A 15,844-nucleotide genomic window follows, 5' to 3' on the forward strand; every position below is an offset into this window, starting at 1 on the left:
TCAGTACATAACTGAAACCGATTTATTTAGCCGTGGAGGGAAACAACTGAAAATATGAAATAAACACACATGTAAGCTAAGACTGAAACAGCATTGTTGTTGTTCGGCTTTTCATTTCGCCATTTGTTGATTCACTTGAAGAGCAAGTAACGTAATATGGGTCAAGTGATCAGTTTGATATCAATCTTTCGTGATGCACCGTCATATTTACATTATTTGTACAGTACGAATGATTTGCTTTGGTACCTGCTCAAACTTCAGTTCTCCTCTGTCTGCCTGGCTGCGCTTCTCCAACAGCGCACTCGCAGGCAGCAGCTCCACCCGCTCAGTCGCTTAGTGTCTGAGCTCGGATCATACCAATATTAGGGGGGATTTACGCACAGTTTTAAATTCCCACAGTGTGCACTATGTGCTTCGAATATTGTGTGAAGTTTTTGTTTTATACAGTTGTCAGCCAGGCATCAAACTATGAAAAAATTACACTCCAAAAGACCCCGGGCTTCTGACAAAACTACCCGGGCTTAAGCCCAGTAAGCCACCCTCCCCCCACTGCTTTGGATAACAGGTTGCCAGTAGTTCTCATGATAGATGCCGATCTGTCTGCAAACACTTTCCAACTGCTGACCAAATGATAAAGAAACTGTTCGAAAACTGCAAGAAAGAATAAACAGTTAATGTTTGCCTTCTAACGAACTTGTGCCTTTTACATGTTGGTTTCAGTGGTAATGCATTAGTTTTTATTTTGGTGGCATTCTGTTTACAGAGAGGCGCAAATTACAGGTGAACTCGTCCATCTGCAAATGACCAAAGCAATCAAAAGGAATAGCCAGCGACCACATGCCAACTGATCGGCAAATAAACATTTTTCACTAGTGACTGGAAATAGTACATACATCTTGGGCCTATTAGTGAAGTCAAAATGTATATGGGGAGTCAGCTGGGAGAGTATGAAACTGTCCAAATCAGTAACGCAGGCATTTATATGAATCTAATAAAGATCACAAAGATGAAACTTTCTTTAGAAGCTTAGGAGTCAACCTTTATTGATACTGTTAAAAAAAATCACATCAAACAACAGAAAATTATATACGTCTTTCATATTTGCTTCAGTACTGCTGTTTATACTCGTATGCTGCATTTCTTATTTCTTATTACAGTTGAACTCAATTAGCAGAATATAAAAAAAAATATACCCAGTCTGCAAGACATACAAAAATCTGTAATTTATTGATGCTCCAGCTCCATAAAGCACAATGTTTGGGAGTCTGAAAACAATTAACATTTCTAAGGCAGAATCTTATTTTTTGCAGTGGCACATAAAAACAAAAAGGTAACAGTAATCCATAGCAGGATATCAAACGGAGCCATAGAAAACAGGGTGGCTGGTGGTATAATCTCCATTTTCATCCTCTTCCCTGATGTATATACTGACACCTTGTAGGGCCATACAACACCTCCAAGCAACAGGCAATGCAGCCAAATACGATGCTAGAAACTGCTAGCAAAGCATGTGTTTGTCTTGCTAATGTTACATTTTGTTTATGGACATTACAACAAACCAACTGGTTTGATTTAGCACGTTGACATCAAAGGTATGAACTACAATGAGCTAATTGGAGTTTTTCAGCTGTTACCAATGCATGTAGCAACACAACGGTACAGGACACAAGTGAATGACGTACATTGAAATTGTAATTATAAAAAAAAAAGATGATGAAGAAGAAAACTTGAAAGGGCATCGGATATAGGAGGAATACCAGCAGTTTCAACCTCTTTCCTAAACCAAGAAATCTAAATGTTTTTGCTAATTTCTGGCAGGTTTGATCTCAATTACGATGAGTTAATGCTAGGCTAAAAAATTGTCTTTTTATGTGCTAGCTAGAACGATTTTCTAATGTAGACAAAATCTTTTTCAGATTTACGAAAATGCTCATTTTTAGTGTAGCTAAGGGGCTGATAAATGCTGGTAAGCCTAAAATGACCTTTAAATGGTTATCTGTTGTGTTTCCTAACTGTTCACACAGTGTTCATCTCGGTGATTGGACACCTTGTCAATATTCAAGTACTCTCCTATATTTCTGTCGGGGAGTAAAATAAATTAGATGCGCTTTGAACTGCCCTGCAGTTGCAACGTGACCGGTGATGATATAACTGAAGACATACAATACACATAATAATGGTATTAAAGTACAGTATCAGCATTGTGTATAAAAATGTGAGGAGAGACATGAACCTGATTTTTGAAGATTGATTTCATCAGCTTCACTGCTAAAAAAAGCAAATACACATTGTAATTTCCCAGCAGTCTATGTGCGCAGTTACAAAAAAACCCAAAATCAAAACAAACCAAAAAACATAAATTGCTGTAACCTAAAATCAACTACATGAAAATGCGGTTAAGGACAAATTCCAAAGCCTCAAGATATCAACCAACAAAGTATTTAAAACATATCTCAAACATATACTGTAAAAACACACCTTCCACAAAACCTCCGTACACTTCCCTGTCACAAAAGGTACAAAAACCTGACCACAAATTATATAACTGGATCATCTCTGGACTATATAGTCGGGATTTGTTACTTTGGCACGTTGTTGTTGGGTAACAAAACAGCACCAAATTGCAAATCTTTTTGAAGAAATTTAGAAAAACATATGTTTCTTATCAGTTACGTAACACCATTAAAAATATGATCAGCTAAGATTACTTGGAAATCCAGTTCTTAAAAACCCTTCATTGGTCACACAGCAATGGAGAAATAAGCCAATTGATTCTACCTAGCACTTAACACAGTTACTGTGATTTTAACTTAACAAAGGCCTAACTCAGTAGTTGATAGAGACAACAAAGAACTTTCATCTATTGCAATAATCTTTCTTTTTGGACTTTTCTTTTCCCACATGCTTTGCTGTCCAGCAACAATCCTCCCTGATTTCACAAATGCAAAGTAAAATACTTTCCCAAATAGCCCCATTCACTTTATATGAGACAGAATATTAAGTTGAACTGCTATGCAAAATAATTTTTTTGCTTATCAGCAAATAGTCACATAGTCTTTTTCACAGCCATATGAAAAAGAAAGGTTTACCAGGACTCTAATCAGCTCTGTTAAAAAGTCCTTACATCCTTACTAGAGTTCATAAAGTAAGTAGAAGCAAGTTGCATCATCACAGCAAAGTCACGCTAATGCCAGACCATGCAATGCTCAGAGAAACAGCAAAAATCTCAAGAGCTACATCTCAGACTCAACAGGCCTCGGTTAATATGTTAAGTACTAAAGTTCACGATGGTAAAGTAACAAAAAGACTGTACCAGTATGGCTTGACATGACAGCACGACAGCAGGGCTTAGGTTTGTAACGTTGCATCTGAACAAATCACAAGTATTCTGGAAGAACAATGTCCTTTGGACAGATAAAACCAAAGTGGAGTATATAAAGCATATAAACATAAACTTCCTAATACAAACTGTCAAGCACTGTGGTGGAGGGGTGATGATTTCAACTTGTTTTGTAGTTAAAGGACCTGGACAGCTTGTAGTCACTGAGTCAAGTGAACTTAAGCAATGCCATAAATATCCATCCATCCATCTTTTCATGTTATTGCTGCTAATGGTGGTTCTACAATCCTGGGTTGCACTTTGTTTTTCACAGAACTGCACAGAGGCCTGTGAAAACTTTTTCATGTGACTATATTTTATTTTTTTGGAGGTTCAATCTTAAATTGCCACATAAAAAACTACATACAGAGCTCAGTTAGATATCCTGTATTAAAATGGCTTAATTGTCAGCTAACAGTTTCACTTGATATGCTATCCCATACCAGATGTGGCACACAGAACAACTGGCATTCAATATACTGCTGATCTTTGGCTTAAAGTAGGAGTACCTTTGGCAGTGAGGACCACAACCTTCAAAGTGAAAGAACTAGTCAACAGGATGGTAATATCAATGTGATATCAAAGCAGGTGCATTGGTAAGGTGGGAAGAGTTGTCTGTGTGATTTAGGGTCGAAGGCTTGGGGGAGGACGCGATGGCGGTGGACAGGGAAGCCCTGGGGGAGTGCGTGATGGCGGTGGTCCTGGGGGCACCTGGCCTGATGGTGGAGATCTGGCAGGGGGGCTGGTGGCAGTGGTAGATGGTGGAGTGGTGCGAGTTATGGGGCGGTAGTCTGGTGGTGGTGGCGAAGGGGTGTGGATAGGGGTACGAGGTGGGGCCTTGGCTGCCGCTGACTCCTCTTTCACTCTTGTGAAGTTTATGCATCGACCCTAAAGGAAAAGAAAGAAAAGTGGGATTAAAAAAGCTTTAAAATAATTTTTAAAATAAACATAAAATAATTATATAATCCTGTTTTCAGGTCTTTCATGTTGGTTGGACCCCAAACTTAGTCCAGACTGAAGTATTAGCAGATAGTCACGGTGATGAATGATATCTAATGGCGCCTAGCATTAGCAACCACGATGCTAATGTTTACAATGAAATATCTAACCAGCTGTAATAAGGCTCATCTTGAAATGATCTCTTTGTCTTATACAAAGAAATCTTGTAAATAGAGTCATGCAGAGAATAGACGTAATTTTTTTCCTACCGGCTAGCATGCTAACAGGGCTTTGAATGTAAATCAAACAGCCACAAATCAGCACAGTCAGCATATTACCATGCTAACTAAAACCACCATATGACCATCCTCACAGAGCCTTTTGCTGCAGACTCCGACCCCTTCCTAAAATCAAACAAATTTTATAATTTACCCTTCTATGCGTTCACACTAAAAAGCACAGCTGCATGAAATAAAGAGTAAAAATAGGACAGCAACCTATAAAACAAAATTTAACCCTGCTCTCCAGCGCATTTTTAACTCCCGAATGTTCAGGTTGTTGTGGTGACCAACAGATCGCACAGAGGTTAGGGATGGAACGCCCTAAACTTCTGAGTCATTTTGATTACAAGGCAACTGATCAGGTTACCTTGAGTAGATAATCCTTCTCCAAACAATCACAGTTAAACTCAGATTCACTGCAATTATTCTCAGACATACTACCAACATGGTTACAATCAATCTCTGTCAGTCTGTCTGTACCAATGAGCTCAACTCATCTGCATCTCTTTGCAACTGGTCACAAAGGACCTGTGTCATTTTGCTGTTAATTTAGGGTAAATATGATCTTGGAGCAGTTTCCATCCGTAGGATCATTGTAGCATAGCAACAGCAGTAGTTTTCAGTCAGTGATGGTACGTGAGGTGGGTTTTTTTTGTGTGTTTATGCATGTTACGTTCTCATCTTCAGGATAGAAAAATATAATATTACTTATGTTCAGCAAATGCAGCAGCTGCATGGCATTTGTGATCCAATGCTGCTGTACCCATTTCCAGTCATCACACTACCTTGCCAAAATTCAAGCATTGCACAGATAAATTAATAGAGTATTACATGGAAAAGTACTGAATGAAACATCTGAATTGAGACACAGAGTATGTGTTGTTAAACGTGGTATTTTTTTATGATAACATGGAAAATACTACAGATAAAAAGCATCTGATGCAATATATAATACATAATCTACACATGAGAGTTGTTTTAGATTAAAAAGAATCTGGAGGAAAAAAGTGTCTAATCTAAAGTAGGCTACATCTGGGCTAAGAAGGCATCCGAGCTCAGGTCATGGTACAGTCACTGCTCTTTGTATGCTTGTGTGTGCCAGTCTGTGTGTGTGGCCAGCTGGTGTTCCAGATTATGCTTAAATCCCCGCTTTTACGCCCCCACTCCAAATTATCCCTGCTAGTCCAATGTTCTGTACTGAGAACTGTAGGTCCGAATGCCGACGGTCCATATGGAGAGAGAAGATTAGGGTTAGAGGCTGGGGCTGAACTGTGCCAGAGGTGGTAAAAGTTAGCAGTGAAGCTGGAATACTTTAACAGGTTGACTTATCAGGGCGTAAAAGCATCAAATTTATTTAGACAGAAATCACATTTTAGTTACTCATAAAATGTTACACCAACCACTGGTTTCAGCGAGTTCACAGAGGTCACTGTTACCAATGAAACTCTACCCGCTGCATTGCTGCATGCGGTTGGCAGTCAGGGTGGAATGAAGTAATGTTAATCTGCTAATAAGCAGTATCAGCGACTTGAGCTGCAGGTCCTTGGTTTTACATAGTGGAAAACGAAGGAATGGGAAATGATGTCACTTGTAAAACTCTAATGAAAAAGACCTTAGGCACAAGGAAAGATGGATTTTGATCTTTAATGTTAATATAATGTGACAGTGTTGCAGATAAAGCACGACAGTGAGTAAAAGTGAGACACAGATAGAGAAAAATAGCCAGAGAAGAAATGAAAGACAGAATAATCTAAACTGAACTGAGAGAATTTCCCATTCTTAAGTTTTTCCCTTTATTCAAGCCAACCAACCTCTCCTGTCTTCTTCCATTTAGCAAGAACATCTCTGGATCTACAACAGACTCCACCCTGGCACTGAAGTTGACGTTCATCAGAGTAACTTAAAGCTAAGAGATACTTTAGATGTTAAAAATAAGGTAAATATATAAAAAATGCATGATGCAGATTAAGCAGTGTCTTTTTCAGCAACACATACATACACTCATCAGCCACTTTGTTAGGTGCACCTGCTCAGCTCGCAAATATCTAATCAGCCACTCTCATTGCAACAACTCAGTGCAGACATGGTCAAGACTACAATTAGGGTTTGATCCACCATGCAATACCAAGAAAGTGTTTGATTTGCAATGGATTTATTTTTCAGCATGACAATGATCTCAAATACTCCACCAATAATGAAAGCACACCTGGACGGACAAAAGAAAACGCAGTGAAGAACTATCAGTCGTGGATTGGCCTCCCCAGAGCCAATGAATCAATCTGGCATCATTTTAACAGAGAACAGAAAAACGCAGCCAACATCCAAAGAAGAGCGTCTTTCAAGAAGCCTCGAAAACTTTTTCAAAAAAGGTGTTTGAAGAATAACAAAAATCATTAAACTAATTACACTGTGGGGGGCTGAGATAAGTATTTAACTAAGAAATGTTGACATTAATTGTATGTGAATTTTGTTTCAATTTCTTCATCCTTAATCCATCTTTGCTTCTTGAACGTCACTCTGTTAGCACCCAGCTGTGGTTTGAACCTCTCAACATTTTCCTGGATTAAAGAAAGCCACACTCGCTTGGTCTTTTTCACTGACCTCCACCACTGTCTACAGTCTTACCAAGGTCATTAAATTGTCTAGGACAACGCAAAATGTATGTGTGTGTATGTGTGAGAGAGTTTTGTTCGGTTGGCTTCTGAAGACGGGCCTGGCAGACATCTGCCAAAGGCATTACGTCGTGTCCTTCAGCCAGCTAAATGGCTCCCTGTGGAGCTCCGTGTTTATGTCAGTGAAAGACAAAGAGGGGAGGCACTAGCTCTGCTTCATACTGTACACTCTGACGTCAGTGTAATGGATGCGGTTTGGTGACACACATTTGCATAATGGCTAACTCCGTTCTCCAGTTTAGAAACTTTTACTGTAACTCTTCAAGTACACAGACACATTCTCACACACTGCTGCTGCAGTATTTTTCCACGGTTAAAAACAGGCCTTTAGGGATGAAAATTCACATATGGCAAAGAGTCAATGCTACTGCATTCGACAGCAAGTCATATTTGTGTTATTTCTGATTATTCGACAAACATAAATGTCTGTTAAAATCAAATACCAGCTGAATAAAATGCTTAAAAACAGAGTGATTTAATGTCACGCTGGAGATTTAGCTATGCTGCTGTCTGTGGATGAAACCTCTTTGGGAGCACCAAAAATTCCTCAAACATCCCTTTGATGAACAATTTAAAGAAGCAGAGATGTTAGTAGGTTCATTGCTGAGCGAGAAATAGTAAGTGTAGTCATTGCTCTATAGAACACTACATATTTTTAAGCACTACAGGATCCTTAAGTAAATGTACCTGAAGCTCAGGAGCACAAACACACTTCCTCTCTTTAACAGCTCATCTGAATCACAAATGTGGCTCTGGTATCGCCCACTTGCTAATTTAAATGGCATCTTCTTTCAGGACCAGCTGTCCCACTAACAGAACAGATGCTGGTTTGGGTATTTTTTTGGCAGAAGGTTGTTCCTCACCAAATGACCTAATTTTAGTCAAGTCAGTCAATCCAAGTCTTTTGCATTCATTACCATGAATCCATCATCCTATATTAAAAAAGCACAATCATGTTTGGTGCTGTTATCTCATTCAGTCGTGGCCGATAGCCGCCCCTCCCTCAGCCTGGTTCTGCTGGAGGTTTTTCCTTTCCACAGTCACCAAAGTGCTTGCTCATAGGGGTCATATGATTGTTGATTTTTTTTCTCTGTATGTATTATTGAAGGGTTTAATTTACAATATAAAGCGCTTTAAGGCGACTCTTGTTCTGATTTTGTGCTGTATAAATAAAATTGAATTGAACTGAATCGTCATACTTGATCATCACTGAATGTCCTCTGACTTTTGTTTTAGCAAGGGAAAGTTTTAGTTCTATCTTTTTTATATAATCGTGTTATCAGTGAAAAGAAAATGGAACAGCCAAAAAAGATTGAGACTGTATCTGATCCTACTGAGCAACTGCGTGGGTGTCTGATAATACCAGTGTTTCTAGTAGAGTGATCACAATCATTTCGTTACCAAATTAACCGTCAATCAGATACTTTTGGAAAAAAAACCCCCCAGACATACACATTTGCTTTCTTATTTGTTTTGATATAATAAATAGTTCTTTCTTGGTCAGAGTTTTTGATTGGTCCACTGCTGTGTGAGGACTGTAAACATCTGTCTGTGCAGTCTACAGCGTACAGGTTTAGACTTTGTGTCTTAATGACAGAAAATAAACCAATGAGCAACCAAGCAAACTGTGAGTTTTCTGACAACAGCTTGTGTACTGCTTGATTATTAAAATATTTTGGGGTTTTTACCATCATTAAAAAAACAGGAAGTTGCATAACCACAAAATGAGTTCACTGTTACAGGACTGCAGCCGAAGTCAGTCCCCAGGGTGACAGTCATGCTGTTGCAATTAGCATAAAGAAACATGCATGCGGGAATGCAGATGGAACTAATTTAGAGAGTTTTCTTATGGATTTGAATGTGTGCCAGCTTTGCAGTGTGAGACTGTAGATCTGAAAACCTCAGGATGAAATTGAAAACCACTAGCTTTTCAGGTAACATAAAAGGGAATGAGGTTTCTGACTCTTGTTTCTGCTGTTTCCTCTTTAATAAAAACATATTATTCTGCCTGGAAACGAGCCGGCACGCTGGCCTGTAGGCCTGCTTCTTTTGTTACAAACCACAAATGACTGGTGGAGGCGACATCGTTGGAAAGAGAGGATTTCTTCAACAAAATAGGCATTGCGTCATGTTGAGCTTGCCCGAGCAATCATCATTAAAAAAGCTTTTCTGAGTAAGAGAAATTTGTCATTAAGGAAATCTCTTTTTATCTGTGTGCCAGGTTGTCTTTGGTGAAGATGGAATTGGAAGCTGAGGGTGACTTTTTTAGGTCTTGGGGAATCTGAATGTTTATTATGTGGCTGCAAATTCTATCGCTGTACATGTTCGTTGTGCCCAGAAAACAGTCTTAAATGTGGAATTCCTGCTAAAGAAGATCACTGGAAATTTTCTGCTAATAAGGCTGGATTTTAACTAGTGCTTTGGATGGGTCCCGATCAGCAGGAGAGTGAGCTATGGAGAGGAAAGAAAAGAAACAGGGAGGAAACAACTGGCAAAAGGAAAAAGGTGGAGAAGAATCAAGGGAGGGGAAAAAGGAAATGCTAACAACTGTATAAGTCACCAAAATGGCTTTGAGTCAAACCATAGAGAATTTGAGGGTAGTGCAACACAGTTATGATCTATCATTGAATTACAAAGTTGCCTTTAAGACCAACAGAGTTGAAAATAATATGCAACACATTTAAACATTAAAACGGTCTTTGCTAAGATTGTCGGCGGGATCTAAAGCATCCCTAGAGAGCTTCCTCTCCCAACATTCAGCCCAAACTCTTATCTAAGGCTTTTTGATAGAAAGGCCTCAGGCGTTAAAACTAAACCATGTGGCTTATCTGCTCTGAAGAAGAGAGACTTTTTACCAGCTTACGCGCATGAACACATCACAAAACTCTCCCGTTGAGCTACAAGGATGTGAGCTGCGGTTTGGCTTAACATCCGATTTATGGCGTATAATGTGAAGCAGGTGTGAGATCGAGGCTAGCTCAACAGCATGGAATGGGCTAGCTGAGGTGTCAGCCAGCACAGCCACACCAGGAGTGAATGAAGTGCGCTCCCAGATGGTGGAAGGGAGGGCAGGGTGAGCAAACAGCACAGATGAGCTGGACACTTTTAAAACTGCACCACTTCTCAGCCTATAGTGGATCACCGCTCATCTTAGACACTCAATACGCACTTGGTCAAAACTGTGCAAGTAAATGGATACATCCATTATTAGTGAGTTAGATTTGTTCCTACTAATTGATGCACTTTTATTGCAGCTGACTAGTCACAATGTTGCGATGTCATAATTTTGCAACAATCAATTCCAGTTTCTTTATATAGTACCAAATAACAAGACAACAACAATTGCTTCAAGGTGCTTCACATTGTAAGATAAAGACCCTACAATAACAGAGAGAAAATCCAACAATTAAATGACTCCAGTGAGCAAGTACTTGGCAACAGTGGGAAGGAAAAACTCATTTTTAACAGGAAGAAACTTCCAGCAGAATGACGCTCAGGGAGGGGCAGCCATCTGCCATGACCGGGTGGGGGTAATGGAATACAAATTTAACAGGCAAACTTCACATGAGCACTGCTAAACTAGGCTACTTCTGACTGCCCACTGATCTGCAAGCAACTTTGCAACCCAACTTGACCATAGCTCCTCCTTTTATGCTGAATGTGACTTAATGAACAGTGTAGCTGTTGTCATTGACGCCTGCTCTCTGTGTTAGGGTGTTGCTCTTCCACCTCTGGCTTTGCATGTGTGTTTAGTTGCCTTGGTAACTAGTGATGATTAAATCTATCAGCAAGTGTTTCAGTTGATTTATAGTTTTGAATTGAGACGCTTGAAAACCAAGGCTTTGAAATCAGGGGTTCATTATTCCTGAAAAACTCCCTTGATTTATGTGCCACTCGTATTACTATTAGATGAAAAATAAATCTTTCTTACTTTTGAATTCTCGCTGTCCAGTGAAAAAAAAAAAATCAACAAGATGGCACATACGAAACGAACATATAAAAACATGACATATAATTTAAGATGGAGAGAATGCAGTGAAGGAGGGATGACCTTGCAGATGAATTCTTAGACATCTGATGAAACAGAGATACTTACATGATCACCGGGCTGGGGTCTCATTAGAGAGACCTGGTCATACCCACGGCGGAACAGAGCCCAGATGGCGTCCAGTTTCCCCTGAAAAAGAAGCAGAGGAGCAAGAAGATAAACAGCTGGCCAGATGTGAATTGCACACTTCTCCACACTGCAATCTATCACCTAATAAAAGACTGCTCATACTGACTTTTCTATATCAGCAAACATTTGGTCTGTGGTTCTTTTTCAAGGCCGAGACCAGGTTTTTAATCCCAAACAAACACCACGGCAGCTGATTTGACTGATTAGTTCCTTCCCCTCTGGATAAAGCTGCTGAATCACTGATTAGTCACAAAGACTGCTGGATATATTTTAGTTAACTCCGGTCATGAACGCTTTAACCTTTAGCAACATAAAGCAATTAATAAAGCATGATAAAACACACCATCTGCCAAGAATCAGAGCGTGGGCTTACTTCTCAGAGACAGGAAAGAGCTGATCCCAGCTAAAACAACTGTAGGAATCCAGCGTGTATTTTACTGTAGACAGTATTTAACATTTGACAGCGCTGAAGGGCAAATGTCTTGAGATAAAATCTTCTGGATTAACCGAATAAAAAAATGCTAAAAGATGTTGCATTTGCTTGGACAAATAAGCAGTGGTGGCATGGATCCTAAACAGAAGTGCACTCACACATCAAAAAGTTTTAGAAAGATGGGGCCAGCCACAGCCCAATTTCCACATTCAGTGATCAATTTACAGTATTTACCCCACAGCTCAGTGTTCACATTCACCTTCTGTACATGCTGTTAGGCTGCTGTGAATGAATTATGAATGCAGCAGTGTGTACAGATAACAGTACGCTTACTGTATGAAAAGCGTCACACAGAGTGGTTTTATTTTAGGAGTAATATTTATGCTGTGCTGGCAGTCTCACTATGGGCATGTGTTGGTGCTATGGCACTATCAACTAATTACATGTATATAGCATGTATATACGTGTGCGCTGTGTGCTGGGAAACTTCTGCTGCCCTCATGCCTTTAAAAAAAGTCGGTGGGTGAAAACTCAAAAATGCAAAGTGGTCTGAGTGTAAACAAAGCACATTTTTGACTTTCTAAAAAAGGAGGGTTTTTATGTAAGAGTGGTGAGCGTGAATTCCTGAACTAAATGCAAACAGTACGAGCGTCTATACGGGATAACAGAGTGTGTGGGTATATTTTACATTACAGTGTCCCATTGTGTGCTGATTCTGTGAAGCTGTGTTTACCCGGATGGGCGTGTACCACTTCCGGCTCTGAGGTGGCTTCTTGTTCTGAGGTTTCTTAGGTTTTGGCTCATAGGGTTCGTACTCCTGCTCTGGCATTTTCACCACAGCGTTCTTTGGCTTTTCCAGCTTAGCCCCCTCCTCAGTTGAACCCTTCCCTCCCCAGCGCACCTACAAGACGGTAGACCATACAAAAACAGAAAAGGTCACTGTAATCTGTTGTCTACAGATTTAATCGTGACTTTATTTCAGCAGCGTAAATGCATCGTTTTGACACCTCCATCCTCTTGATTCCCCCAATTCCTCTTCCTCCATAATATGAGGCATCCACAGTGGGCCACTTCTTTTTGGGAAGACCGTCGTCGTCGTCATCTGACTCCTAAACACCGGTACACAAAAGAGTTTGTCTTTCACAGATGAAATAAAGGTGCAGGAAAGTCTTGGGGTATTACTTAGTTAGGCTGTATTTATGTGCGTGTGTGTGTGTTTTGACTCACAGGCTCAGGAGGAGGTGGAGGAGGAGGCTCTTTGATCACCTTTAGACAAATAACAGACATGCCATGATTTTAAAATAACATAACATCAATGCAAGTGTTTATTATTTGTGAAACTAGTCGGTGTTTCTTACCACAGTGCAGCAGAGCGGCCAGAACCACCACAGGAAGAGCAGAGCAAGGAGGAGGAACAACGCCAGCAAGGTGATCAGGAGAATGGTGCCATCGAACTGGAGGGCAGACACAAACACACGATGCTAGAACATTACGACAAGTGCACTGTGCACATCATGTTTCACAGGCTGGACATAGATGCTAGCTAAAAAAACATGCAGGCGCCGTATCTCCAGGAGATAGAAGGAAGATGGCAACTGGCACAACACCTGATAAAAGTAGTAGTACAAGTAAAAAGGGAAAGTAACGCTGACAATTTTAAGATACTTGTAAATTATTTTAAAAGTACGTCAACTACCAAATTTGTGGCATGTATACATCCATAGCTCTGATCTGGGACCTTGCTGCCCTTCTTCACTCATGCATAAGGTGCTAGCCTTCCATGTATGCGCATAGAAATCTTGACTTACTTGTTGTGTAGTGAGATAGACAACACATATATAATAAAAACGGTGATGTAGTGACTGAATGCTCGTATTATCCACAGTGGTAGTGCTGACAAGAAGAAGTAGTACAGTATTTTCAGCACTGATAGCAGTAGCGACAACAGATTAATCATAGCTGTGGTATGACTGATTTGAAGGAAAATAGTAAAAGCATATAGGCTCTAATATTCATGTTTTCCTTTCTCGAGGACAGTGGTTAATGTGAGCTTTTGCCATCCCTGAATGAATCCTTATGTTGACATTTCTCGCTTTAAGCTAGGCAGACGTCCGCTGGCCAAACATGGTTCTCATTAGAGACCACAGATGAGGATCACATGTGGTTAGACTTTCCCCTATCTATCTATCTTGTGGCAAAGCTGTGGAGGATTTATCTGAACTCAGCAGTGGGGCCCGCTGCAGAAAGCACGTCAGCGGTGCCAAATGATTATTTATTAAAAATCACCCGGATTATGATTTCCTGTGACAACAACTTAATTTGCAGAAAAGTTAAAACAATAGATGGTGGGGTGGGGGTGATAGGGCAGGGTTACTGCTAGCAAACAATGCTGAAAATTTTAATAGTGGCCACATCTGCATTTTGCTGCTTTTTCACATGTGAAGTGTGCGTTTTCTCCCATGCAATATGGGTGTTTTTTGTGGGCTAAGTACAAAGGCTGAAACCCCTCAGTGTGACACTTTGACAGATTCTGGGGAAAGGATGCAGGGGGTCAGTGGGTTTGTGGCTTTTGCTTTCAGCTTTGATTCAGAGACTCCAACTTGCACGTTGTTTATTGCACCAGGCCCTCCAATCTCCAGCTGACAACTTTCCGTGCCTTCTCGAGCCTGGTGTGACTTCAGTCTATATGTTTTAGTTTAGTGCCATGAGGCAGCTAATTGCAATGGTATGTCTAATTGAGGTCTCTTTATCGTGAACCACAACACAGTTGTTTAAATTTGCAGCGTCTTCGTGGATATGATGCTGCGTGGATGGAGGCGGTGCAGCTTCAAAGACTGCATATCTTTTTGTTTTTTGGGCCTATTTAATATGTTCCAACATACCAACTCCATTTAGTTAAACTGCTTTAAATTGCATTTGTTAACTTGTTTTCATGGACTGAAATGCTGCTCCGTTTCACACATGCACCACCTCTAAATAGCAGTACCAAGAGTGCATCTGTCACAGATGTTTCACCCACAAAACTAAAATATTAAACCGGGAACTCCAAGGTCACCAAGCAGATTCTTTAACCTTTTTTTGTGCCCAACACACGGAGGTTCATAAGGTCTTTGTTGGGTGGCTCACTGCTACCAACCTCTGTGGTTTGGCTACCAAAAAAAAAAAGGAGAAAAACAAAACTGAGAGTGGAGAAAGTGAGACAACTAAGAAAAGAGAGGAATGTTGGAGAAAGCAGAAGAAGAAGCAGAAGGAGAGTACAAACTACACAAACGTTTTTTCTTTCTATTTTTTGCACAATTAAAATCTTTGCAGTGTCCCTGCGTGGATACATGAAGCTTCCACTTACACACTCTGTGGTGGTGATGTGAACGTTGCTGCTGATGAAGGACAGACCGTCGTTCATGCTCACTTGGAGATAAATCACCCTGAAACAACACACACACGCACACGGATGAAGGAAAGGAGAGTAGATCAGTGTTTGGGTATAACATTACAATCCACGCTAAGCGAATTTAGATCGGTTTATTTAGTCTGTCTGAAGTTTTTCCAGCTCAAGCTCGACTTTGTTTGATGGGAATGATGTCATTTAAACTTGGGTTCGTGCCAAATAACGTCACCGAACTGTCTGCGAAAGGCGAGGTGGTTCGTTACATGTGAGAACGAAATCTGAACCAACAGGGAACGACCACAAGAGCGGAGGATTATGAGCTGAAAGTGACAGATTTTTAGCTTAGGAGAAAACTGAAATCTGAGCAATTTCTTTTCTGCAGTAACTCGAAAGAGGTTGCTTTTGACTGTTTCCAGCTGCGAAAATCTCAACCCAGCAGGAGGAAATGTTATTAAAAACTCTTCCTAATAGATGAGGTATGCGCTGAGTCGTGTGACTCTTGTTTACGAGCCCCGTATCATTCGCAAATTGTGCAATCTGACTCCAAATAAACCAAACCTTTTTTTTAAAAAAGA

The 15,844-nt window shown here is 40.3% G+C and overlaps 1 protein-coding gene across 1 annotated transcript in view; it reads right to left on the bottom strand.

Moving 5' to 3' along the window:
• Positions 1 to 702: 702 nt before the first annotated feature.
• Positions 703 to 15,844, bottom strand: part of antxr1c (ANTXR cell adhesion molecule 1c) — a 37,617-nt gene continuing 22,475 nt past the window's right edge. Inside the window, exons 12-18 of the mRNA XM_005938020.3 lie at positions 15,228 to 15,306; positions 13,240 to 13,335; positions 13,109 to 13,147; positions 12,889 to 12,990; positions 12,615 to 12,782; positions 11,368 to 11,448; positions 703 to 4,267 (exon numbers count right to left, since the gene is read on the bottom strand). Coding sequence (XP_005938082.1) covers positions 4,004 to 4,267; positions 11,368 to 11,448; positions 12,615 to 12,782; positions 12,889 to 12,990; positions 13,109 to 13,147; positions 13,240 to 13,335; positions 15,228 to 15,306 — 829 coding nt within the window. The 3' untranslated portion in view covers positions 703 to 4,003. The remainder of the gene's footprint in view (positions 4,268 to 11,367; positions 11,449 to 12,614; positions 12,783 to 12,888; positions 12,991 to 13,108; positions 13,148 to 13,239; positions 13,336 to 15,227; positions 15,307 to 15,844) is intronic.

Source organism: Haplochromis burtoni, unplaced genomic scaffold (assembly GCF_018398535.1).
Source record: "Haplochromis burtoni strain Fernald_Lab_line unplaced genomic scaffold, NCSU_Asbu1 Contig_242, whole genome shotgun sequence".
Lineage (NCBI taxonomy): Eukaryota > Metazoa > Chordata > Actinopteri > Cichliformes > Cichlidae > Haplochromis > Haplochromis burtoni.